At 56.7% G+C, this 26,770-nt stretch overlaps 1 protein-coding gene across 14 annotated transcripts in view; it reads left to right on the top strand.

Annotated features, from left to right (window-relative positions):
- Window positions 1-26,770, top strand: part of CELF4 (CUGBP Elav-like family member 4) — a 298,375-nt gene that overhangs the window by 211,568 nt on the left and 60,037 nt on the right. For 8 of the 14 annotated variants that reach the window (XM_068563855.1, XM_068563852.1, XM_068563851.1 and 5 more), the window contains exon 3: window positions 12,701-12,749. In XM_068563855.1, the coding sequence (XP_068419956.1) occupies window positions 12,701-12,749 (49 nt within the window). Of the gene's footprint in view, window positions 1-12,700; window positions 12,780-26,770 lie in introns of all 14 variants that reach the window. The other 6 variants (XM_068563848.1, XM_068563856.1, XM_068563847.1 and 3 more) reach the window with 1 other exon arrangement.

The following is a 26,770-nucleotide window of genomic DNA, read 5'->3' as shown; positions in this document are numbered from 1 at the left end:
ACACTGACAACCACACACCCACAACACCGGCACCACGCCCTCCCAGTCACCCGCTCCCTCCGCACCCCTGCCTCCTCGCACACGCACTCACGTGTCCACCCCCGCCAAGCCCTTCAGCCCCCACGCACACGCGATCACACTCACGCCCAAGCCTGACACACTCGTGGGCAGTGCCCGTGACCCAGAGACCCTGGCGTGTTCCAGGAGGAGGGCCATGATCGATGCTTATTAATGAAACTGCCCCGGAGATGGCTAATTGATGGCGGTGCGCGGCTGTTGTCTGGAATTTAACCTGATTCATCATTCAGCCTGTTGGAGGCTGGAGAGCTGTGTTAATTAATGCCAGGAAAACAGACTTGGATGAGCTGGCGGTGCAGCCTCATATTAGAAAACCGAGAGCAAGGGGCAGAGGGAGGCGTTGGGGGCAGGGGGGAGAGAGAGAGAAGGAATGATTAAATCTAAAGCCCAGAGACAAATTCCAAAAAGCCGATGTCGGTGCTGTTTCTAGGATGACTCAGGTTTGCGCTTGGCTGGCATCGTCAGGCTATGGTGTGGGATTGAGAGCAATTTCCTCTAGATTTGTCATTTATGCGGTGTGGGCTTTGTTTTTTCCTTTATCTTGTGTGGGAACTGTCCCTCCAGGCCCGAGACTGAGCCCTAAGAGACAGGGAGGAGGGGTCCCGGGTTGGGGGAGGGCGGTGGGAAAGGCCCCCTTCTGCTCATGGAGGGGGCTGAGCCTGGCAACAGGGTCCAGGGTCCAGGGCAGCCTGGTGGGGCAGGTGGTGGAGGAGGACTCAGTGCATCTGACTCAGGGGCAGGCTGAAGGGGGATGGGGAGAAGCAGAAGGGAAGGTGGGCTGTGGGACACATAGACGAGGGTCTCCATCCAGCCCCCCGGGGCCAGGGTGCCCACTCCCCTTCTCGGCTTGTTAGGAGGCTCAGAGTCTAAATGAAGAAGGCAGTGGTTCCACTGTGGCCTGGGAAAGGTCACACCCAGGCGCAGAGCCCCACAGCCAAGGGCCCTAGGGAGGCGTGAGCTCTCGTGGTGGGATGGAAGAAACAGGTTCTCAGGTCCACGTAGCTGAGGGCAGCCTTGGAAGGTGGGCTTGCCTTGCCCTGTGGAGCTCTGGTACCGGGGCTGGTGAGAGGAAAGGGGAGGGGGTTTCGGGCTGGAAACACATCCTCTCTCGTCACTAGAGCTGGCCAGAGTGGAACTGGGACGCCCGTGCAGGAGGAGCTCCCTCTGTGGTGTGGGAGCAGGTACGGAAGAGCCAGCGCCTGAGACGAGGAAGGGACTTCCAGGTGGTGGGTGGCTAGGCCCTGCCAAGCGCGGGGCTGTGGGGTTGGGCGTTTGGGGTTCGGTTCTGCTGCTGTGCTGAGAGCAGGAGGCACCCTGCGTGGCTGGCATACAGGAAGGGTGGGCTTGAACGCCTTTCAGCCAGGCCCTTCTGCAGACTGGGTGGTGCGCTCCCCCCAGGGAAGGATTGCTGTGCCATCCTCGTGCCAGGGAACAGGGCACAGTGAGGGCAGAGCCAGGGCAGGTGGAGGAGAGGCTTTGGGGGGACGAGGAGCAGGGAGGGGAAAGGCCGGAGAGCATATCTGTTGTTTGTTTCTTGAGCACTTACTAGGTGCCAGGCACTGTGCTAAGAGCATTACCCGAGCTATCACTCCTGTGGGGTTCTCCACACCCCCTCTGAGATGTGACCCTAAGAGGTCAAGTAACTGCCCCACCTCACATGCACAAGTAGGTGGCAGAGATGGGACTGAAATCCAGGCCTCCCAACTAAATCGGGACTCGTTTCATCCAGAATTATCTATCCACTGCTGTTTTAAAAAAAAAATCACACCCCCCCCACCCTGAAGAGGGTTAGCGACCCAGCCTGGCCATGCAGGCTAATGAGCTTCGTTTCCACGGCAGCAGATCTTAATTAGGACCACAAGGGTCCGCCCACCCTTGCCAGGGCAGCTCTGGCACATTGGTGGGAGTGGATGAGAAGGACATGGGGCTTGGAGACAAAGAGACAGGCTGCCCTTGGCCGCGTGTGTCTGGGAAGCCCTTGACTGCCAGGTAGGGGCTGAGCCCAGCGGCACTATTCCATCTCCAGGATTCCATCTCCTTACCTGCCACAGCCCCGAGAAGCTTCCACCCATGCACATGGGGCCCAATCCCAGCCCCGTGGCAATGGGGGTGGGGGGGACAAGGAAAACTAAAAGGCTGACTGGGGATCCTCCCTTCTGGAAACAAGCAGAAGAGACCTTTGACCGGCCCAGGGAAGGGGGCATCTCCTTTGTTTGTATCCAGTGGGTAAGGGGAAAGCATTCTGTAAACTTAGATGCCAGAGAGCAGAGAGGGTGGAGGTTGGGAGAGGGATGGGAGAGGGAGAGAGGAGAGCAGAGAGAAGGGGAGGGGGCCGCCCCAGGCAGTCCCACCAATAGGCTCCATCAGCGCTGCCGCTGTTGGCTGGACACTGCAGAGCAGAGCATCCTGTTGCATAGCAACTGCCTGGGGCCTTGTTTGTGGGGCTGGACCACGGAGGATGTAAGGGCTGCAGAGGCCCCCGTGCCCTGCTCCACCCCTGCACCGCGGGCATCAAGCTCCCCACCCCACCTGCCTACAGGTGGGGAGGGGACCAGATGCCAAGATAGTGCTGGCCGTTCCTGATCTAAACATTCACCCTCGACCAGGCTCCACTGCCCCAAGCCCGCTTGCTCTTTCTAAATGTGGCCCTAGCGGAATGCTGTTCCTGCCAAAAACTGACAGGGGACACCACTGCCCACTGCACAGGCTCAGACCCTCCAGGGGCCACACCAGGGCCCCTGCCTCCACCCAACCTGCCTGCACATCACACTCTGAGACTTTCCTCACACTCTGTGACACCCTGCTGGCTCTTCCCTCAACTCACCTACGTTGTCCGTGGTTATGCCTGCTAGCCAACCCCCTCCACATCCTCCCCACCCCGTGAGTTTGCTCACCGGGCTCATCTGGTGTCAGAGAGGATGGATGGACATAGCCAAGGCGTGAGGTCAGTGCAAGGTCTGGAGTTGCGAAGGACTCGATAACTGTCACCTGCCACGGTCACTCATGCCTCCCCGTCCTCCATCCAGGCACACGACAGAGGCCATGCAGGTCCACCCACTCTCCTGTCCTGATGGTCATTAAGACAGTCAGGCCTCTGTGCTGCTTCTCAGCCGCCTTCCTTCATCCCCTTGAGGGCCACTTTTGACAGCAGCTGGCTGAAGGAATCTAGAGGCCATGACTGGCAGAGTGACAGATGTGACTGGGGGGACCCACACCAAAGCCTCGCTGGAGGGGGGCACAAGGGCTTAGGGCTCTGCCCTTCAGACCAATGAGAGGAGGTGAGAATGAAGGGGAAGAAGGGGAAGGATGAGGGTGAGATGCCTCTGTGGGTGATCCAGAGGTGACCTCAAGTGTTTTGCCAGGGGACCGACAGAAGGCCTTGGCTGGCAGGCACCCCCCTTCCACCACTTCAGGGGCAGCTCCGAGCTGGACCATCTAAATGAGGAGAGGGGTGAAGAGCTGACAGGGCCTACATGCCTGACCCAACAAGCATCAGATGGCCTCCTGGATGCGGGGAATGGGAGCAGAACCAGATTTATTAAAAATCTTATCTGGAGGGTTTGCATTTCAATGGGCTGTGGATTTGCATATTTTAACAATAACCTCCAGGTTCTTCCGTCTGGTCTGCGCTCACTGGCTGTCTCTCTAAACCATGATCACTGGTTCAGTAAAGCCTTCCTAATCCGAAGGTACAACATCGCCACTTTGCTGGAGGAGGGAGGGTTAAAGGGCCTTTCTCTCTGGACCAGAAATAGGGCTGTTCGGCAGGTGACCACTTCTGGCCTCTGGACACTCCTGCCGCCAGACCGTGGCTGAGGCAGGAGGGAACGATGCCAGTGACAGGCACAATAGAGGATTCAGTCATCCATTTGGTCAGTGAGCATTTATTGAACACCTACGGTGTACCGGGTGCCACGCCCGACTCTGGGTGTGCAGTGGGAACAGAACAGGTGTGGACCTTCCCTCGTAAAGAGGAGACAAATATTAAACAAATAAATCCACAACTTGAGAACCATAATGGCTTATCACTGTCCCAAATTGTGGCAAGACAATGAAGGAAAGAATGGGGAGCTTGAAGGGACCCCTAGTTTATTGCAAGGCCAGGGGGAGGCTGAGGCCCGAGGGAGGCGTGGGCGGTGGCTGGGCAGAGAAGGGAGCAAGCGCGCTGCACCCACAGCAGGCTCGGGACCTGCCCTCAGGCCCGGGGTGCAGCGCCACCAGCTGGCCTGGCCAGGGTCCCCTCGGAGTCTCGCCCGTAGTGGGGGAGTGCCTCCAGCAAAGGCGCATGTCACTCTGCAGTCATTGCTGGGGAGTCCTTAAGTCAAAACTTTATGACGACAGCAAACGGGATTCCTTGAATCTCTAACCCCACTCTATGGAGTGAACCTTACACAATTTATTAAGGTGGTGATTAAAACAATATATTTACAACAAGCTACAAATAATGTGCGCTGCTTCTGCCATTCCCCTTCGATCCCTTCTCTCTGGGGGACTGGGGGGCCCTGCAGCAGGGGTTCATCCTTTCCTTCCAAGGTTACTGAGGGCCCACTGTGCACAGCCCCGGGAATCCAGCAGGGCCCAGGATTCAGAATCTGCCCTCCTGGGGCTTTAAACAAACAATTTCTCCGTTAATTAATTTGTTCATTATGAATTGCTAAGTGCCATGAAGACAAAATCCTGGTGGAGGGCAGGGTCACTGGAGAGCCGCCCACCTGTGGTCCCCATGCTCTCATTAGTGAGTTTTCTTCTCTATCTGTATCAGATGGTTGCATCCTCCCCACCAGCCTTTCACACCAAAGTCTGGAAATTCTCAGTCTATCCTCCCAAACTTGCCCAAAGTTCACCTTTAAAAGATAAATCTTGGGACTTCCCTGGTGGCGCAATGGTTAAGAATCCTCCTGCCAAGGCAGGGGACACGGGTTCCATCCCTGGTATGGGAAGATCCCACATGCCGCAGAGCAACTAAGCCCGTGCGCCACAACTACTGAGCCCCTGTGCTGCAACTACTGAAGTCTGAGAGCCTAGAGCCCGTGCTCCGCAACAAGACAAGCTACCGCAATGAGAAGTCCGCGCACCGCAACGAAGAGCAGCCCCCACTCTCCGCAACTAGAGAAAGCCTGCACACAGCAACGAAGACCCAACACAGCCAAAAATAAATACATAAATAAATAAATTTATTTAAAAAAAATTTTTTTTTAAAGATAAATCTTTGAGTAGCATTCTCTGTTTCAGGAGCTTGTGCACAGTTCCACCTGAAAACACCTGATGGTCAAGGATATGTCTGATGCCTGGAGCTGGTGAATAGAGATAAGCTTGCAGGATGATGGGGACCCAGAAAGGCATCATGGTCAGGGCAAGTTCATGGGCAGGCCCCCTGTGCTGTCACACAGGGCCCCACAGTCAGAAGTGTCCCATGCTTAGGGTTTAGTGCTCTGCAGTTGCCACCTTAAAATTCTTAAAATTTTATCTTTGAACTTGTGTTTCGTAAGTGAAGTCTGTGGCATGCAGGAGCCCGTGTAGGGGGCTTGGGGCCTCTGCTTATGATCGATTTTGCCTCCCACCGCCTGCCTGGTCCATATACATCCTGGTCCCCACGTGCAATCACTCTGCCTTCTAGGCCAGCCAGCAACGGCCTGGGTGGGGTTTAGGGAGGATCGGGTGGGGCCCACTTTCCCTGTGATACCCCAGGCTGGCAGCGCTGTGGCATGTCTGTCTGGTCAACAGAGGCATTGTCTTAGCAGGGGTGAGCATCTTGCCCAGGTGACTAATGCATCCCTGGCACAGCATTTACAATACCCTTGAGGATCACCTGCCCACTGTGGGTTAGGTCAGGGGGTACCATGGGCACAAGTGAAGTCTGGCTTTACTTCCCAGGGCCCACCCTTGGCTGGATTGTACCAGGTCAGTCTGTAGTCAGTGGAAGAGAGAACCCAGCAGTCCTCAGGCCCAGCCTGCCCCCCATGTTGCACAGCAGGGCTCTGGGTACCTGTGAGGGTCTCCATGCCTGAGGAGACCCTCTCTTTCTTCTCAACCTTCCTGCGTCTGGCTTGCATTTCTCTCCTCTGGCCAGCTCCAGGCACCCTCCAGGCATGAGTCACAAAAACGAAAATCACAAAATTGTATAATTTTGGTGATTCTGCATAGGCGTTAAATGTTCTGATGTTTGCACTTAAAACTGGCATCACACAAAATAAAGATGAATGGTAGAATCCATGCTAATAATTTAAAATTTATATTTTTCTTTACTTAAAATGACATCCAATAGCAGGTAAAAAAAAATACCATGACAAGTCAAGAAAGATAGAGACCATGAAAGAAAAGGAAAGCTTTATATTTTAGTGCTTTAATGATGCTTTTTTCCTTGCTTTTTGAACAGGGGGCCCTGCAAATTATGTCTCTCTTCCCAGAGCAGCAATGCCACTGAAGATGGGGTACAGATGTCCCAACAGGTCCAGAACGCAGGGTCTGCTGCCTCACCATTTCCATGACCGTCGTGTGTGCTGGGGTGGGGGACAGACAGCATGAAAGCTGAGTTCTCTGGGGGAATGAGAAGAAAGAGCAGGACAGATGAAGGGTAGGGGCCAGGCTCTGAGGAGTGAGTGGGTGCACAGAGCTAAGAGCTGCTCCAGTGCAGACTGCAGGTTTGAACACAAGAAGGATCAGCGTTACCAGATTACTGCATGGTTTGGGGAGATGCGAGCCCTCCTGGTGAGCAGAAAACGAGGTATCACCAGACACCCACACATCCCAAAAGGAGCCAGAAAGGACCCTCAGCTTTGAGGTTTGGACACCCACCCTGGAAGTACATCTGGGGGCTCAGCTGCCGGCTGGAGAGCACGCTGGCCATCTCCATAGGCCACCCCCAGTAACCCTGCCACCCCAACTGTCCTCCGCCTCCCCCTCCCCAGCCCCATGCAGGGCATTGGTCCAGACCTTCCTGAGGCATTTCTGGGTCACAGACTGACAAACAACATGGAAGCTGACGTTTGTTGGGAGCACTGCACTCGTTTCCTCCCTCACCTCGGTTAATCCCAACACCCAACCTGAATGAATTGTTTCATGATGTCTGTGATGTCACACAAGTACTACTCAAGCGTGGGCATGGGTGCATGTGTGCATACACACACAAACACACGCACACACATACTCCAGGGGAGCTCAGTCCTGAGTTAGGGTCTGGGGGTCTGTGAGTGGGAAATCAGGTCCCTGCTCTCGCTTGAGAAACAAGTGTCTCTCTGTCGCAGTCACGCGCGCGCGCACACACACACACACACACACACACTGAGAGAGAAAGAGAGTGGTATAGGGCCATGTGTGGCTGGGGGGCTGAGAGATAACCAAGGAAGTCTTATTGGAAGGGCAGGAAGTCTTACTGAGGAAGAGGAGGGTTTGGATGGCCTTTGAGGAGTGACAGGGAACTTCCCAGGCCCTTTCTGAGAGGCAGCTCTGGGTCAGCTCACTGGGGCCCGGTGTGAAGCAGGGGGCTTAGGGTCCTGAGAAGACAGGTGGAGGGGGACCCAGCTCCAGGGGGAAGGGCCCCAAGTGATCCTGCGGGCAGCAAGGGCTGTCCCCAGTGAAGCAGGGGCAAGTTCCGGACACCCCCAGGGCTCACCCTGGCACTGGCTTAGGCAGGTGCCAGGCAGTGAGGGACAGAAGGGGCTCAGCCACCCCCCAAAACCTCCATGCCAGCCCTCAGGAAGGTGATTGCAGCAGAAGGGAAACCAAGTGAAGACAGTCCCTCTCTGGTCTGGTGGCAGAACACATGTGGGCGCTCAGGGACCAGGGGCCCCCTCCGCAGGCTGGGCCTGCTCTGGTGGGGTTTCATTCCAGCCTCAGGGAGCCCCTCGCAGGGCCGGGGAGAAGAGACACACAGACAAGAGAATGGCTCGCACACAGGAACAAGCCCAGGGGCACAGCCCAGGTTGTACCAGGAGGACAAGGAAAGCGGTAACTGGAACCACGAGGGTTAATCAGGGCCAGCTTCCCAGATGCGGAGGGACGGCCCTGCACCCTGGCCCACAGGGGGCAGCAGAGACCCGCAGGCCCCTGTGGGAGGGAGACGTGGCCCCCGGAGCAGAGATGGGAGGGGGTGTTGGGAGGGGGAGAGGGAGTCAAGAAAGAGCCAGCTGGCCTGTCCATCAGTCTGTCTGTCTGCCCACTGGCCACAGGCCTCTCCTTACGCGGGAAGCCACGCTGGACAGACAGGTGAAGGCTTTGGACCAGATCAATCATTGTATTTATTCTAATTGTATCGTAATCGTCCCCAAGGAACCCAGTTCAAATGAGCTTGACATTATTAAAATTTTAATGCCCAGTTTTCATAGCTGAATGAATATTTAAAGGGTATGTCCCAGCTTAAGTTATGATGATGAAGAAATTAATGGAATGTCTTGTTTAATGCATGGGTATGTGTTGATGCAAAAAGTGGCAGAGATGGGGAGGAGGAGGGGAGGCAGGGCCAGGGCAGGAGGGGCCTGGGAGGGAAGGAGGCCCCGCCACCCACCACTGGCTGCAGCAGGGAGCAGAGAGGGCTCCAGTCCTAGGCCAGGACCACTCGCTCCCCCTGAGGGGCCCCCGGGGCTGGAAGCAGGCACACAGTCAATGACAAATGAAGTTAGTGATGTCCCCAGAGGGCTGACCCCAGAAGCCTGAGGGTGGCTTCAGGGAGCTGTTCCTGACCCAGGGAAGGCGGCCCAGCTCAGGCACCTGGAGGCACAACCGGGGCTGAAGGCCACAGGGGAACATGGGGAAGCTGATGACCCAGCCCCCAGGCCCAGGCCCAGGCCCTCCCAGAAGGATAATACAGTGGCTGAGAGGGACGGGGTGGCTGGACAGAGGAGCAAGGGATGGGTTAAAGGAAAGGCACAAAGAAATGGGCCCCAGCACCCTCGACATTCACCTGCAGGGGATGCCCTGGGGCTCACGTGGCCAAGAGGTCCTGAGGCCACAGTGAAAGTTAGAAGACGGGCAAGGAGATGGCAACTGCCCCTCCCGCCTTCCTACCAGTATCCTCTCTCCCCTTCTTCACCGTTCCTGCCTCACTGCCCATCTCTGCGGCATGGTCTGCCCTCTGCTCCCCAGGATGTAAGCAGGCCTGGGCGAGGCTAGATGGGGCTGGAGTCTGGAACAGGGAAGAGAAACACGGGCCGAAGGAGGGCGATCTCCCTTCAGGCCCGAGGCATCTGTACAGAGCCTGCTCTACCTAAGAAATCTTCCCAGCTGAGCCTGACACTTTATTTCTGCTGAGAATTAAGAAAGCACGGGATTTCTTTCTCTCTCCATCTATCCTGGCACCACCCTGACAGCCCTGCAAAGGCTGTATGGACTCTGACCGTCCCTAGATAATAATAGGACATGAAATATGACCCCAGGAGCCACAGGTCCATGGGAACCAGGTCAATTCTGCTCCACTGTGGGTGCCCAGACCATGGCTGAGGGCAGGTGGGAGGCTAGATGAGCCCCTGGGTCCCCACTGCCAGGAGCCCAGTGATGGAGGAGGTCTGGGAGCACCGTCCAGGGCTGGCCTGGTCAGGGAGGGCTTGCTGGGGCGGTGGGGGGTGGAACTGAGGGGAATCAGGCCTAAGTCCGTGAGCCTGGGACAGAGCATTCACGAGTGCCCAGGTGTCAAGGACAGTGGGACAGTGGCTGGCCGCCTGAGGGTGACATGCCCCAGGGTGGAAGGCTCCATGCACAGGCAGATTCCATTTGCCTTGTTTAATTTACCATGGAAAATGGGTCCCATTATAACAGAAACACTTCTACCCCAGCCCTTGTCCATCCATAGGACTCATCCCCTCTGCTCTCCACAGAGATTTGCCGTGGGACTCAGAAACAAGGTGCCAGGGAAGGCGTCCTCCCAGGGTCCCTGCCCTTCCTCCCAACATTGCCTCTAAGCATTCGGGGTCGGCCTGGGCCTGCTCTGGCCCCAGGGGTGGAGCCTCCTCTGCGGCCTCCTCCTTCCCTCGTCTCCACAGCAGCAGAGCCCAGCTGAGCCTGGTTCACACTCCTCTGCCTGCCCCTCCTCACGCCCCACTCCTTACTGGGGAAGCCTGAATCAGCCCACCACTCACCCCCTTCCCCACACTCTGTTTTGAACTTTCCTGGACCTTTCATAAGCCTGTCACGTCTGGTTCCCAGAATCTCCCGAACATGTAGGCTGGTGTCAAGAGTCCTGGGTTCATCTTGATCACCGTTTACCACCTGTGTGACCTCAAGCTAGTTTCTTAACCTCTCTGAAACTCCATTTCCTTGGTTAAAGATTATCTATTTGCACATCCAGGGGAAGTGATGATAATCCAACGATATAATTTTGTAGCAGCTGTTCGTGTTCCTGTAGGTGTAGCAGTGCGGTGCCCCCTTGCAACTCAATTCCCAACTTGACTGTACATTCTATATGGAAAAGGGAGCATTCCTGCAGGACCCTTCCCCCTGGAGTACCAGGAAGGCTTCAGGGTCAAGGGCCAGAGGCTGGTGGGGGTATGGGAAAAGAGCTCACAGGCCGAAGGAACAGATGGGGGAGGAAAGTGCCCGGTCGTGAGGAATGGAATGATGCAAGAGGCGGTGGGGGCCAGATTTGGGAGACCAGGCTGAGGAGGTTGTATTCGATTTGGTGGCCCAATTGCCCCTTGCCAGATGGACATCTTCCCTTGGCCCCCTCCTTTCAGAGCAGCTTTGGGGTCAAATGGGATGAAATATAGGAAGTCCAACCCACCTTATCATGTTAGCACCGTGCCTACCCACCCTGGCTGCATCCTGGATCTGCCACTCCTCCGAGCTTGGCTTTTCATTGGCAAGAGAGAGATAATAATCCCTCCCTGGAGCATTATAATAATTACATAAGCAAGAAAGCCATAGAAATATACCCAGGAGAATACAATGGCCAGAACTGGGTCCAGGTCAGCCGTGGGGCCTTTCTGGAGTAAGAGACTATTGCAGCTTTGGGGGAGACTAGGAGGAAGGGGTGTTCCAGAAGGGAGGGACAGCCTAGGGAAGGGCTGGATGTGGAGTCTCCGAAGATCCAGAACGGGAACCCGAGAGTACAGCCCTTCTCCCACAGCCAGATGCAAGCTCAGCCTTCTGGACCCTTCGCTCAAGGACTGGAAAGGAGGTGGTCTATGGGGGAGCCAGGACCCCCGAAATGAAGCTGGGAATTTCCTTACGTCCCTCTTCCTTCTCCCTGTTAATTGGAGGTTCCCGTAAACCCACACCTTCCTCCGCAGGCAGAGCGTACATACCAAGTACCTTCATTTCCCTCAACTCCATAAGGGGTGCTGAGTGGGGACCTCCTGGCAAACAATGGCACCCCCTCTTAGTGGACTGGCCCCCCAGAATCCTTTCTTACCCCCCGGGCCACCTGTGCTTCCTTTTCCTCTGTTCTGTGCCCTGCCTCCCGCCTCTGTCCTTCCTTGCGTGGCTCTGCCCTTCCCCTGGCCTCATCTTCACCTTGCTGAGTCACGGGCACCCACACTCCCCCACCCATCGTCTTGACGCAACCAAAACTCACTTCGAATCCTAGACCAGAAGGAAGCTTGTGACCGGCTAGTCCAGCCTCCATACACAAGGGGAATTGGCAATGGAAAGTCACCTGGTGCAGGACAAAAGCCCAAAAATAGCCCTGGCGGACCCAGGTTCCCAGGCACATCTTGCCACAAGATGGCCCCGCCTCAGCTTCTCCATCTATAAAATGGGGGCATTTAGTACCTGCGCTGCCTGCCTCTCAGGGTTTGTTTGTGAGAGAAATGCAAATAGAGTAAGGGATAAGAGAGGTACAGGACAAGCAAAAGCACTGGCAAAGACATAAAATACAATTCCATTTGCGTGATTCCTACCATTTTTATTGTTTGAAATATCCTCAGGGCCTGAGAGCCCACCCTATGCCTCCGGCATCCGGAGGATGAAAAACAGGCTGCGGAGCCCCAGATCGTTGGAGTTCAGAGCCCCCTAGTGGCCTGAATGAGGCATTGAAACGGATCCTCCAGAGAGGCCGGCCGCTAAAAGGCTGGGGGCGTCAGGCTGTGCCCGGTGTCGTCCTGGCACCCAGACACCACGTGAGACAAGTAGCAGTGCCCACTCCACATACATCCCGAGGGGACAGCCTGGCCGCAGTCAGGAGCCCCAGCCCTGAGTTCTGCTCCAACAAGGAGCTGGGTGGTCCAGAGCCTCAGGCACCCCTGGGACCTACAGCCAGCGTCTGCAGGATACTGCAGGGATGGGGTGCAACTCACTGCCATGCCCCAACCTGGGCAGGAGTTAGTCTTCGGCCAGAGACCAGCTAGTTTCAGCAAAGCGATCTGTCTCCAGGGTGGGCCAGAGAGGGGACCCCTCAGATTCCAGTATCACAGGAAGAGCTGCTCAAAGTTGGGAGAGGGACCACGGGAGGTCCCTCTCAGGATTGGAGGTCTCCAATCCTGAGAAACCCTCCTGAAATCAGGGGACCCTGGGGACCACATTGCGGAGGGGAGGTGGGTGGGGCTTTAGTGAAGACCCGCTCGTTTGCAGCTGCGCGGGTGCGCGGCTGTATGTGTCGGTGGTGTGGTCCATGTGCTATGTCCCCGTGAACGCCTGCGTACCTTCGGGCGCAGGTGTGTCTGCGCTAACACTGCCCCCCTGTGCTCTGTTGCAGATGAACCGGCCGATCCAGGTGAAGCCAGCGGACAGCGAGAGCCGAGGAGGTAGTAGCTGCCTGCGCCAGCCCCCTTCACGTGAGGGCCCACTTGTCTCTGCCCCTCCCCCTCCCTCCTTTCCTTCCCTCCCCTGTTCCTTCCCCCTGATGCAGCGTTGCAGCAACTCCCTGCCGCCTCCCCCTGCCCCATGGGGACCTCATGGCCCAGGGTCGGGACAGGGCTTTGGAGCCCTGGGTGACGGATGTGGGGACAGAGTAAAGAGGATGGGGGAGAATTGGGGTCTGCCGTATGCTGGGGTTCCTTCCTTCCCATGAGTAAACAAGTAGGATGTCCTGGGCACTCCACTGCCCCCTGTACGACACCCAAAAGGGTAGGCCCACCTCTGTGTCACCAAGGAAAACCCCACTGGGATGGGACTGGACTAGTTGAAAGGGTGCCAGGCTGGGAGGGAGGAAATGTGTTTCAGTCCTGCCCTGGGAAGGCTCAGGCCAGAGTGGGTGAATCTGAGGGGGGCTGCCCACTGCGGGGTGAGGCTGCCGAAGTCAAGATCCTGGACCTTCATACAGATGGACAGGCAGATGTCTGGAAGGGGACAGAGCCTCACCCCCAGACTCAGGCCTCTGTGCCCCCAGGGGAGGCTCTGTTCCATCCACCAGCGGGGGCCTCCCCCCACCCCACTGCACACAGAGGCTCGACCAGGCCAGGCTCTGGCTCCTCTGCCGAGCACCCACCCTCCAGGCTTCTGGCCCAGGTGTCCGTGCCCACACCATGCCCAAGCCAGTGCCCTCTGCCCCTGGGCTCTCCCTGGCTAGGCCGGAACACTCACTCTCATCTCAGCTCAACCGGGCGGGCGCTGAGGAACTTCTCTCTCCCTCCCCCTCTCCCACCCCCCCAATTTTCCAGGAAATTAAGAGCGAAAAATAGGCAAAAGCTATTTGCAAATTCAGAGTCAAGGTTCTTGTCCTGAGGAAACTGTAGTGTGGCCACAGGTGGCCTGCCCACCCCTGGTACCTGTGGTCCCTCCAGCACAGGCCTCTGCCCTCTGGGCCCCAACAGGGCCTCCACCCTGGCACAAGGCCTCTGTGGCTCTGGGGCCCTCCTGACCCAGGCCTCGAATCCCACCCAACAAGCCCAGCTGCCCGAAGGGGCCCCGTGCCCCAGGGCACAGGCGTGCCTCCCTGTGGCCCTCTGAGAGCTCCCCATCCCGAGGACCCCAATCATGGGGGGGGGGGGGTTGGTTGAAGAGTAAAAATGGTTCAGGTGTGAAGGGCTCGTGCTGCAGACCACACCTGGGTCGTGCTGCTTGCTCCCGCCCCTCTCCCGGCAGTCCAGTTACTTGGTTTTCTCTGCACACAGAGGCTCCTCAAACACCCAGGGCCAGGCCCCCTGCCCTGGCGGAGAGAGGCGTGCGGTCTGGCCTCACGCAGGTGCCCTCGGTGACACGGGGCAGAGGCAGGGCCTCTCCCAGAGACTGTCTCCGGGAGAAAGGACCGGCAGGACCTGGCCCCCAGGTCACCTGTCAGGCAGTGACTCACCCGCAACGCCCTGTCCGTGTGACAGGGCCAGGAGGCAGCAGAGACCCCTGGCTTTGGTGGGGAGGGAGCTCGGACGGTAAGTGGCACCTGCGGTCCCAGAGGAGGGGTCCCCAAGGTGGGGGCAGCCAGAGACCTCGGAGGACGTGGCACCTGAGCTGCCTTGAAGGAGGGGATATTCCACACCTGGAGAAGTCGGGGTGTCATGAAGAAGGCCTAGTTTAATCCAGGACGGGAGCAGGGTGTCGGGAAGCCTGCTGCCAGCGAGGCCGCGCTGCACTCTAATGCAAACTGTTTCTCCCCTCACTGGCCTTGGAGGCAGTAGCTCTCCGACTTCAAGTTGCTAACCTCATCTCCTTTCTCCCATATATCTCCTGCGCTGACACTTGCCCCAAACCAGATTAATCAGCTTTTTTATTCTTCCTGCAGTAGAAACGGGGGAAAAGAAAGCCAAACCTAAACATCTATCTATTAATTGCATATTCAATATTAAACAGGGAAATGATCCTGAGTCAGCATCATAACCAAGCTATTTGGAAAAAAAAAGAAAGTTTAAAATAATTTAATATCCATTAAATACTTCTTCAGTGGGGGGAGGGGATGGGGGAGAGGTGAACATTAAAAAAGATGAAAGAAATGGGAACAGGAGAAGGGTATGGAAGGCAGGGGTGGGAGTGGAAGGGGCGGGGAAGGAACACGATGGGAAAGGAAGGGCCCAGAAAGGTGAAGGGAAAGGGACAGAAGGAGGAGGGAAGCCTGGGAGAAAGTGGATTGAGGGGAAGGTGGCAGGGAGCTGGGAAGACTTGGGGGCACAGCTGGGAGGAGAAAGGAGGGGCAGGAAGAGGAAGTGGCCCCAGAGGGAGAGGTGGGTCTGCCCCACCCTGGCTCTCATCATCCCGGATTACACAGGCTAGGTGCTTGGCTGGAGCTCCCCAGGAAGAGTACAGGACGGCAGCTCTTGTTCTGGTCCTCGGTTCTAGTCCCATCTTTGTCCAGAATGAGCTCTGGCCCAGACACTGCTTCTCTGGGCCTCCACCCCCTCACCCAGGGATGGGAGATCTCACTATCCAGGAAAGCTGCTGTTTACAGAGCACCCACTGAGGGCTGGGATTTGATTTGATTTCATTTGATTTGATTTGATTTGGTCACACCACGCAGCCTGTGGGACCTTAGTTCCCCAACCAGGAATTGAACCCAGGCCCTCAGCAGTGAGAGCACAGAGTCTTAACCACCGGACTGCCAGGGAATTCCTGAGGGCTAGGACTTTAAACAAATACGTTTAATCCATACAAAAACTTTGGGAGGTGGAAGTTATTGGCCCCACTTAAAGGTACAAACCAAGGCACAGAGGCTAAGTAACTTGTTTCAGGTCACACAGCTAGGTGGTGGCAGAGCCAGAATTCAAAGCCCTGCCTGTCAGTAACCAGCACCCAGGTGCTCTGCATTCCTCTGACTCCTAGGATAGTCTTTCGGACTCAGGGGACAATGGGAAGGTGCTGCAGGCGTTTGTCATACCTCTAGGGCTATTCTCAAGGTAAATGAGGGGAGGGGAACAGAGTCCCAGGTGAGGGAGGCAGGGCCAGGCTGGACGAAGAGCTCCCGGACCTACCCATAAGACATGAGACGCCAGGGCTGCAGGGGTCAGAGAAGAGAGAACCCACTGTGGCCTGGAGCAAGCAGGGAGGGCTTCCTGGAGGAGGTGAAAACTGGACCAAGAGGTGTAGACTTGGCAGGAGACAGTGAGAGCCCAAAGCGAAAAGGGGACCCTGAACACAAGGCCAAGGGGTTGCACTTGTCTCCATCAGAAGCAGGAGCCACTGACCCTGTGGAGGACCAGGCAAAGAGAGGGCATCACAGCTGTAACATCCCTGGGCAGGAAGAGAGGAGACAGCCCCTGATACCACCACCAACAGCCAGGGCTGCAGCTAGGCGGGGAAAGAAAACCAAAGGAGAAAGAGCCTCCTCAGGACCCAAACCGCTGCAAGGAGGATCCTGTTAACCCCACAGAACTTGCTGGAGCAAGTCGTATATCAACTCAGATTCACCCCCAGATAAGCAAGCCGGTTCATTCACCAGGGGAGTGAAGCAGGCTGGGGATAGAGAGGAACCAGGTGGAGGGCACCCTCCCACCTGCCCTGGCCATATCAGGGGCAAGGACGCTTTCTTGGGCGTGCACTGTTGTGTCCTTTGCCTCCTAGCAGGCAGACGTACCCGCCCCAAGAGCTGGTTCACGGTCCCCGTCTGAACTGGGTCTCCACAGCTGCAGGGGCCCTTCAGCCTCTCCGTTTCACTCTCAGCCTCTGGGTGGGTGCCCGCAGTGTGCTGCCCTGTAGCCCTGACCCCCTCCCCATCCTCCCTGGTCTCAGTCCAAATGAGTGCTACGGCTGAAGACAGGATAAGCTCCCCCCACAGGCAAGGCTCCTGCAGCCAGAATGCAGGGGGTCCTTTCAGGAAGTCAGGCTCTGAGCAGCCTGGCCTCAGGCAGCAAACCTGCTTGGGGGATCCCTGGGCTGAACCGGAGGAGGCCGGGGCTGTGGTCCACCCCACCCTCAAGGGGCTCAAGAGGGTCAGCAAACAAGTGGGAGCCCTCGAGGAGGGAAGGAGTGGCTGAGACCTGGGCCAGTACAGCAGACGTCGGCCTGGTCCCATCTCACCCCCACCAGCCCCAGCCACATAGCAGCAGATGTGAGCTGTGCCCTAGGAAGCCACCCACCTCTGGCCCCATCACCAGAAACCACCCCCACCTCTTCCCAGTAGTCAGCTACAGGTCAGAAGTTTCAGCTAATGCAGGCCTCATCCAGGCCCCGGATGAGGGAGGCGCTCACACACCTTTCCCACCAACACGCTGTCCGCTCAGCGCTGACAAAGGCACCCACAGACACACACCCAATTCCACACTCGCGCCTGGTGAAGTGAAACCGAACGTCCCCACCAGGCATCCAGTGACTGGGGGTGGGGCACAGACTGGGGCCGCCCGTTTGTATCTCATCTACATGAAATGACAGAAAAAAGCAGCAAGATGTCAGGCTGAGGCGTTGGAGAAGTTAGAAACCAAGACGGCTTGGGAGGGAGTCCTGGGAAAGAGGGGACTCAGGGTTCAAGGGGCCACCCCCTCAGAGGGAGCAGGGAGGCACCGGGGAACCCTTCCGAGGGAACAGGAGCAAGGGTGAAAGCAGCCCTCCCGGGTGGCCGCCACACTCCCACCCCTCCAGGGACCCCGACTGGAAACCACATGAGCACAGACACGCTCCAGCCTCCAGCAACGTGTGAGACACGTGAGCCCGAGCTAGGGAAGCGGTCATGCCCACTGTGGGGACTGACGAGGGGCTCCCACGGCCCCTCTCTGGCCCATCAGGCGTGTTTTCCTGAGGGGGCCTTGGTCAGGCCCAGGCTAGGGAGGCAAAGGGGCAGCTGAGACTGAACCTGATAGGGGAGCCTGGACGGAGGCCCGATGATCGTGGAAGGAAAAGTGTAGGGTGGACACAGCAGGAGGGCTGAGCTCCGCGTTATAAAGTCCTGTGGTTCCCCCACCCCACCCCGCCCCGGGCGGCAGGGCCTGGAGGAGGCTCGGGTGATGTCAAGGGGAGCGGCCCTGAGCTGCAGCCATGGACTGTCCCCCCCCCCACCTCCGCCCGCCACGACACACACACACGGAAGCTTCTAGAGGGTGACGGAACTTCTTTTATGTACCCCTCCAAGTCCTGCAGAACCACCTGGGGCTGAAGCCCCCCACCCCCGAGCTTCCACTGCCTCCCTCTCCTCCCTTTGCCGACCTGGGAGCCCATGTCTGCATCTCTCCACCAGTTCAGTCTCCCCCCTCCTGTCTCGGTCTCTCTCTGGCCAGAAGGGCAGGGTGAGGAAGGCATGGAGGGTTGGGGGCAGGTGCGACAGCCCGTGACTCATTCGTTTCCACCGAGGCAGGTGCGGGCCAGTCATTTGTTTCCACCGAGGCAGGTGCAGGCCAGTCACTTAGCCAAGCGGCTCCTGCAGCCTCTCGCTGCTCCCTGTCCGTTTAACAGCATCTTCAGGGCGTCCGTCGCCCTGATCACAGCCAGTGCTCACGTGGCAGCGGAGTCCCGCTGGGCCAGCAAATGAGGTTCGACAGGATGCATGTGGACGTGGCTCTGAGGCCCTCCCCGAGGCCACATTCCCCACCATAAACCCGGGGCTGACTCCGTCTTCCCAGCCCCTCCACCATCTGTAGCCCCATCAGTTCCTGCGGCTTTTAAAATCCTATTAAGTTCCTCATCTCTCCTCTAAGCATTATTTTATTTCTAAACAGACCCAGACCATGTGCTGTCGCGAGGCCTTCAAGGGTCTGTTGGGGAACCGGCTGAGGGGTGTGGGCCTCACCTTGCAGTCCTGGGGCCCCCGAGACCCATGGCCACACTGGTGACCCCCCGATGCTGGGCTTCTCACGTCCAGACTTTTCTAGCTATTTAGTCCCATGCTCTAGGTAGGCAATTTCGTGAGCAGCAGATGAAATGGCCCTGCTTTAGGAAAATTCAATATACAGAAGTTTCCATTTTCCAATCTTGAGAGGCAATAAATGACTCACTTGACAAAAGCTTCTGGGTGAACAGAAACCCCTCAGGGTTCTGCTAGGAAGCCCCTGTCCCAGGCAGGAGCGGGTACAAGAAACATAAGGCTAAAGGGCCGGGGGCCACAGCACATTGAAGATTCATCTGAAATGATACCATGACAGTAAGAAACAAGGTTTTAAAAAACGGTGTTACTCTAGATGACCCCTGACCCGAGGTGCAGTTCAGGGGGAGGGGAGGGGGAAGGTGTAAGGAAAGGCTTGGAGGACAGATGTGAACCCCTGCAGAAGGTCCTGGGTGAGGTTCCCCTGGGGGCGGGGTGGACAGAGGCTGTGGCCCCAAGAACAGCCCCATTTCTGCCACAGCCAAGCCACCGTCTGGAAGTCAAGTCCCACAGCAAGAGCCCCCCCCAACCTCTGCTCCAGTCTCTCCCCTTTGGGGCCTCAGGAGCGTCCCCCCCGGGTCCAGCACATCCTGACCTCTACTTTGGGGCTCCTGGTTTGTACCCTGCTGGAGAGACCTCAGAATGCGTGGAGCCAACCCCACCCCAACTAGAGGGTGCGACCCTGGGCTGAGAAGGGGTCCACTGACTGAGGCCACAAGCAGCCACCTAAAGGAGAGGGGTCTGCAGCTCAGAGCAGAAAATGCCCCACCCTCCCCACCCCAAGATCTTTCTGTGTCCCCACAGAAGCGCCTGGAAGCAGGCAGTGTGTGGACCCCTGGAAGTGTGTGTGATGGGGATGTGTTTCCTTTCTACACGCCCCCCTCCCAGACCCTGCAGACCCCCGTATCCTCAGATCCTCCGTCCTCCGGTTCAACATCGTGCTCCCTTCCCGCAGCTGTGTCTGTGCCCAGGGGCCTGGAGCGAGACGTCAAGGTGAACCTTTGGCTGGGGGATAGCTAACTGCCCTGTTGGCCAGGACACAGCACCCCGTGGCCTGGAGGGTCCCGAGGAGCCACTGTGTCCGCCTTCCCCCGTGAGTCGGCCTCTCACCCAGCTCCTCCTGCTTTTAAAAACCATCAAGAAGAAGAGCAACTCCAGGGCCTCTCTCAGCCTCCGTCAGAGCTCAGAAACCCTGTTTTGTCAGTCTGCCCTGCCCTATTCCCACTGGAATTTCTCAAGCTGTAGACTGTAATGTTTTCCCTTGAACACCAGCCCCAAAGCCAATGTCCCGGCAGATCTTCCCTGTACTTGCATCCCTGATTTATTTTGGACTGATGTTTAAGAAAAAGCAGTACAGTGTTCAGCTCGGAAAATTCATGTCAGACCTAAGACAGCACTTCCCCACTTCCCAGAGAGTGGTGGTGCCCAGCCTCGGGCAGGGGCCATCTGCTTTTTGGAAGGACTGAGGATTAGACACTTCATCACCAGGCCAAGTGGCCCACCCAGGGCTTGGCTTCTTTGATGGGCAGGAAGTTCTACCACATATCTGACCATAATCTCTCCTACTGTTATTTAAGCACTTCCAAGTTAGGCTCCCTAGATCATGGCGCAAGTTTCCCCTGCCCTGGGGTTTTATTCTCCATAACCCCTGTTCCTTCTGTCTTAAAAGGATCTTGGTCTCCTTTCTTTCCCAAGCTCCTTTTAAAAAGAAATTTTAAAACTCCAGAAAGGTCCTCTGGTTGATACAACTGAACCCAAATAGCAGCTGCATGAAGACAGGTCTTTGTGGTTGGGGAAGGAGGTGGCTGGTGGGAAGGGTCCCTAGAGAGGGCCCCGTGGGGTAGACACACATTATAAATACCTCGGTAACTCCTGCCATAAGTGTGAAATTATAATGAACTGCAAACCTGCCAAGCTTAAATGGACTTTAGGCTTTCAGCTGGGGGAAAGGGTGTTGATTGATCTGCATTTTGTTTTTAAGGTTCTTTTAATCCATTCGGCAAGTTAAGTTGAGACTCATGGCTCCTCACCAAAATCCCTCTGGCCCCAGCTAATTTAGCAAAGGACTGTTTCAGGGGAAATGGGATATTAATTATTGCAAATGGGCTCCTGGATGATATTTAAAAGCTGCCTCATGTGTGCCCAGGGTGAAGGGGCTGATGACAGGAAAAGGAATGACAGAGAGAGGGAACCACAGGCCCCTGTCTCCCACTCCATGCCGCTCCCACGGAGTCCTGTTGCGGGCATTGTGCGGGCAATGCAGGAGGAAGATGCCCGCTTCCTCAGGAGACGGGCAGGATGAGCAAGAGGATGTCACAGGCAGTCCTTCCTGGACCAGGCAGTCCTCAGCGAGGCAGCCCTGACATGGGCAAGATGTATCCAGTGCCCACCTGGCCCCCGACACACCCCACTTGGAACAGCCTGAGAGCAGTAGGGGAGCAGTGAGGCTGTGCAGTGGGAGGCTGGGATGGGAGGCAGGGAGAGACAGCACGGACCAGAGCGATCAGAAAGGGTAACACCTGGGACTCCCCTGGTGGCGCAGGGGTTAGCAATCCGCCTGCCAATGCAGGGGACAGGGGTTCGAGCCCTGGTCCAGGAAGATCCCACATGCCACGGAGCAACTAAGCCCGTGTGCCACAAGTACTGAACCTGTGCTCTAAAGCCCGCGAGCCACAACTACTGAGCCCGCATGCCCCAACTACTGAAGCCCACACACTTAGAGCCTGTGCTCCGCAACAAGATAAGCCACCGCAGTAAGAAGCCCGCGCGCCGCAACTGGAGGAAGCCCTCACCAGCAACGAAAACCCACCGCAGCCAAAAGTAAATAAATAAATAAATAAATTTATTTTTAAAAAAAGAAAGGGTAACACCTGATTGACCTTCGGAGAGGAGAGGATTTGAGCGAGGAAAGGCAGAGTTTCCCAGGTGGGAAAATAACCCGAGTCAAGGAAAGCTTGGAGGATCCCAAGAGGCCAGAATCAGGGGTCTACTGTCGGGGGAGGGCAAGATATGGGAACAGTGATTTCCAGAAGGTGCTGTAAATTGATGCCTTTAGGCAAAGGGAAGCCATCTAAGGCTTTGGGGCAGATATAAGTCGTGCTTTGGAAACAGTAGCTTAGGGACACTCAGCCAGATGGGGGAAGGGAGCCGGAGCAGGGGAAAGAGCAGGGCCAATGCTGGCATCACACCCACATGTCCTGCCCTTCCCACAGTGATGTCTCGCCACCTCCTGTTACAAAGGGGATGGTGACAGCCCCTTGGAGCTGCCATAGGTGGAATACAGTTGGTGAGCTGTGGAACCTTCCCTGATGACAGCTGCTGCAGTTATTTTATTCTTAGAGTCCAGTCCATGGGAAATGAGAGGTGACGGGGGTGAGGACCTCTGACAAGGTGTGATCAACAAAGCGCAAAGAGAAATCATACTGCCCAGGGCCAGAGCTCTACTGTGCGTATGAATTTACCAGAATGGGGTGGGACAAGGAAGGCTTCCTGGAGGAGGTGACTATTGGAATGACAGATTTACCAAGAGGTAGGATCTGGGTTGTGTCACAGGCAAAGACATGAAAACAGGGACAAGCAAGGCAAGTATGTGACATCTTAGACTTTTTAAAAAATAATGTAGAAGAATTGGTTTGGCTAAAGAAGAGAGAGTCCACTCCCTGCAGTCAGAAGACCAGATGTGATGCATTGTGGGTCTCACTGCTCCTCGCATTCCAGGGTGTGGACACCTACACCCGTGCACGCACAGTGTCTGAATCTGGGGTGGGGGGGGGCCTGTATCTTCTCACCCTTCAGTCCAAGTTCACCAGGCCCAGTCTTCCTGATCAGATGTGCCTGTCCGCTCTCCTTCCCCACCCAGCCCAGGACGACGCACAGGGGAACCAGGCAATGCCTGCAGCAGCTGCTGCTAAAGCCAAGCCAGGGCTCTGGAAGGAAGATGCACAGACCCAGCAGGGCCTCGGTTCTCCCATTAGGTCCTCCAGAGCCTCCAGGAAGAGCACCTCAAGCCCTGCACCAGCCCCGCAAGGTGGATCAAGCAGCACCCCCGTTCTCCTCAGAGAGGAGAGGTGACTTGCCCAAGATCACACAGCCAGTAATCAGCCTTCACACCTCAACCCTTCTGGGCAGGACCCATGCCTTGCTGCCTTCTCTCAGGTCTGGCTGGGGTGCTGAGACCCAGGGGAAGTTCTCCCAGCATCAATGCTACCCATCAGAGGCACAAAGGATGAGGCTGGACCACAGCCTTAAGGATGAGCTCTCCAGCTCCTCACTCCCCTCCCCCATGTCCTTTGGGAATGGGGGTGGGTATAGGAGGAATCGGGTCTGGTCTGAAGCTGAACAATCCAAGGTGCATACCCAGTCAGCAGCAGGATGAGCCTGTCTGTGGCCCTTCTCAGTGTGGAGGGTCAGCTGGGAGGAGTGGGTGGAGAAACCCCACGTCTGCCCGGCAGAGGAGAGCCAGCCTGGGCACTCGGGGCGTTGTCTCTCTGGGCCTGATGAGGAGGAAGGCTTTGCAGAGGCTGGAGGTCAGCAGGGACCAGCCATCACAGATTTTCTTTTTGATCATATCAGAGACAAACCCATGATCCTGACATCACGGATGCCACATCCCAACAGAGTAACAGGCCCTGGTGACTTAGGAGGTTTAAGGCTTGGACATGAACGGCCAACGGCAAGTGACTCAAAAGTGCAGAGAGATGATCCCTGCCCCTGGAGAGCTGACCATGAAAGTCAGATGCATGGTCAGGAAGGTGTCTTCAAGTCTTTGCCGAGCTTTGGACCCTAGGGAAGCTCACAGTCTGGTGAGGAGATCAGTTTACGGCCTCAAGAGCACCAGATGAGCAGTGGAGACAGCAGGAGCCACGGCCGGCAGAGGAGAGAGCTGTGCAGGTGGAAGCAGTCAGGGAAGGCTTTCTGGAGGAGGCTCCCAACTGGAGGGGATTCAGGCTGAGAGGACGGTGAGACAAGGATGCAGGCATAGAGCCTATCCAGGGTAAGATGAGGAAACCAGCTGGCCCAAGGAGAGGGTTCCAAGGAAGGCCCCGCTAAAGAGTTGGAGGTTTTCTGGAAGATGAGGGGAAGTGGTGATTGGTGGAAGCTGGATATGGGAAGACTGGCCACCTGCAGGGGGGCACTGGACAGGGTGTCAAGGAGAGCAGGGAGAGACTCTTCCAGCCTCCAGCTGCGAGGGGAGGGGCAGGGGGCATGGGAATTAAACCCTAAGTTCAAGAGCCCTTTTGTCACCATGAAATACAAGCCCCAAAGCCACCTGTGTCCTGACCACTACCTGCTGCCTTGAGACCTCCAGGTACATGCGCACTTTCAGGCACATGGCCACCCTCGGGCAGCCCTCTCTGACCCTTCCCAGCTGTCCAGCTCCACGTGGTCAGAGCCCTCGTCAGGGTCCACCCTGCTGGCATGCTTTCTCCAGCTGTTCCTCGCTGGTCTTTCCAGCTCAGAACCCCTTTCCTGCCCTCTGTCTGAGCCGTGAAGTCAAGCAGTGGTTGTTAGTTTCTCGTCTCTCCGTCAAGACTGTGCCCTCGGTGCGGGCAGGCGTGTCCAGCCCTGCACCAGAGGCCAGTCTCCCACTCATCTCGCTAAACAGCAACTTTCTCTACTATCCCAGCTCTCTGCTGGCCTAAAAGCTGCCCCCTCTTGCATCTCCCCACCCCCAGCCCCTCCAAAGCCAGGCCCACAAGCAGGGGGCAGATGTGGGCAGCAGGGTGGGTGCCGCTGACATTGGCATTCTCCTTGCAGTGCGTCTTAATAATTTAATGGCTATTAGCAGAGCCGCAGTGATGGGGGGCAGGGGGCGCAAGGGGAAGATTTATAGAGCGAATTCACTCCAGGTTGGGGTTTTGTCTTCCTCTGTTTTCCTGGCATTTATCATGCATGTTTTAATTTGGATTGGAGAGTTGCTACCATCTGGCCATTATCGCAAAGAAATATTCATTTTCACTGAGTGACACAGGCTCCATTCATCACAGAGCGCGCTGATGGCCCCGTGAGCGTGGGGCTGCGCTTTCTCCTTCATTTGAAATGAACCTTGAGCTATGAGCAGGTCCAGTTCGAGGGGAGCAGAGGCACAGGGCCGGTGACCTCCCAGCCAGGTGGGCAGGGAGCACTTTGGGGGAGGGCCAGGGTGGGAGTGGGAGGAGCCCTCCCTGCCACCCTAGTCCTCCTACCTCCCCTCGCCTCCCCTGGGTGTGGGCGGGGGTCTATGGCGGCCTCCACAGTCTCCCCCAGGCGTCTGACAATCCCCCACTCACCCTCATGTACAGGGCAGCCCTCAGGCCAGACCAGAGAGATGGCAAGGGTGACCCCGTGCTCTGGCATCAGCATCTGCTAAAGGCACTGATGCTGTCCTGCCAAGGGCAGAACGTGCTTAAGCACTCTCTCCCTAACAGGACATCGCTCTAGTGGTGTCATCTCAGGTCAGGGCTGTGTGAGGAACAGAAGGGCTTCCTGGTTCTCCTCTCATCACGTTATGGTGGCACCATCGGGGCTGGGCCTGTGGGGAGAGACGTGTCTGCCTCCAATTGGGACATTTCTGGAGTGTCACCCTCGTACCCACGCGCCGCTCATTGCGCAAGCCGTCAGGGGCCAGAAGGCCTCCTGTCAGCAATGGGAACCCAAGCACAACGCTGGACACCCAAGGGGAGGTGTGACAGAGCACCCCTTGATTGAGCTGAGTCCCACTCTAAGCCCACTCAATAAACAGGCATCCAGATCTGCAAAACGGAGAAAATCATTTTTCATCCATTTTAAATAGTGAGTTTTCAGGGCACCCAGAATTTGTTGGGCCCCTTCTGTATTCCCTGCCTGGTGGGGATGAGACTCCCCACCTCACCCTCCCACCCCCAGCGTTTAACACTCCCAGAGGGGAGCCAACGAGAGTCAGAAACAGCTTCATAGGGGAGATGTGTGCTTTGCCACAGAAAGGCAAAGTCGGGCAGGAGGGCTTTCATCTACAGAAGTTCCGTATCCCAGGGGCCCGCTGACTTTCCTGGTCTGTGTCCTGGAAACTGTGGCCAGACTCTGAGCCTGAGGCCCTGACACTCACCCACCCACCCCCGCCACTAGGACCCACGTCTGACCAAGACCCAGAGGACGGTGCTGAAGGAATGGGAGCCCAAGGGGAGGACTGTGGGAGCTTTGCTGCCTCTTCCCCCAGCAGAGAAGAAAGGCGCAGATGTCCTACCCCCGCAGTAGCCCCCCTTCACCTGGACTCTGTAAGCACTGACCCATTGAGGCTTCATTGTGTGCACGCCACACCCATCCAGATGAGCCCAGCCTACAGGATTCTTGGCCACAGGCAGTTCATAGTCTAGCTGGGTCTGGGGTAAAAACAATGAGCCCATTAGGAAACCGGAAAAGACCTCTAATACACGAAGGTAACCGCAAGTGAGGGCCATTGGGTACGGTACAAAAAACCAACAGACCTTATCCCCTCCCCTCTGCCTTGGGCCAGGTCCTTCCTGTGGGTGACTGTTTCCCCGTCTTCCGGTTCTGTGACTTACGTAATATCAGGTAATAACATTGCTCCATTGTATAGATGAGGCAACTGAGGCCCACAGGTTTACTAGCTGGGGTCACCAGCTGGTGGGTGGTGCCTGCATCTGGAGAGGAACCCAGGTCCCTCTGATTCCCAGCACCACGCGGTGGGTGTGGAAAAACCTAAAACAACTTTGAGTAGGAGGTGGCATTTCAGCTGGATAAGATAGGAGCAGCAACATTATAGGCAGGGAGACCTGCCTGCCTGTCCTCAACCCCTGGTTTTCTATCCTGGCACTTGTTGAGCTAAATTAGCGGTCCTCCGCAGGATCCCTCCTCCCCGCTTCCGGCAGCCTGGGGTGAGGTCCCCACCCCCTAGGAAGGCGGGGACTGTCGCTAATCTGTGAGAAGGGCCCCTCCGCGCCCCCCCTCCCCAGGAACGCGGCGCCGCCCCCTCCTCCCTTGGAACTCATTCCGTGACACCAGCAGCTCTGAAACAGCTGCTCCTCTATCCGGGACCCGCAGTTTGAATAAATTACCCCGACTTGGCGGCAGCCTGTTATTAATGGCTTGAGTTTTATAAGATGCTTTAGTTTAATAACACTGTAGCCCAGCGCT

The sequence above is a fragment of the Eschrichtius robustus genome, chromosome 14 (assembly GCF_028021215.1).
Source record: "Eschrichtius robustus isolate mEscRob2 chromosome 14, mEscRob2.pri, whole genome shotgun sequence".
Classification (NCBI taxonomy): domain Eukaryota; kingdom Metazoa; phylum Chordata; class Mammalia; order Artiodactyla; family Eschrichtiidae; genus Eschrichtius; species Eschrichtius robustus.
Note: the sequence above shows the minus strand (reverse complement) of the source record. Positions and strands in the feature narration are given on the sequence as shown.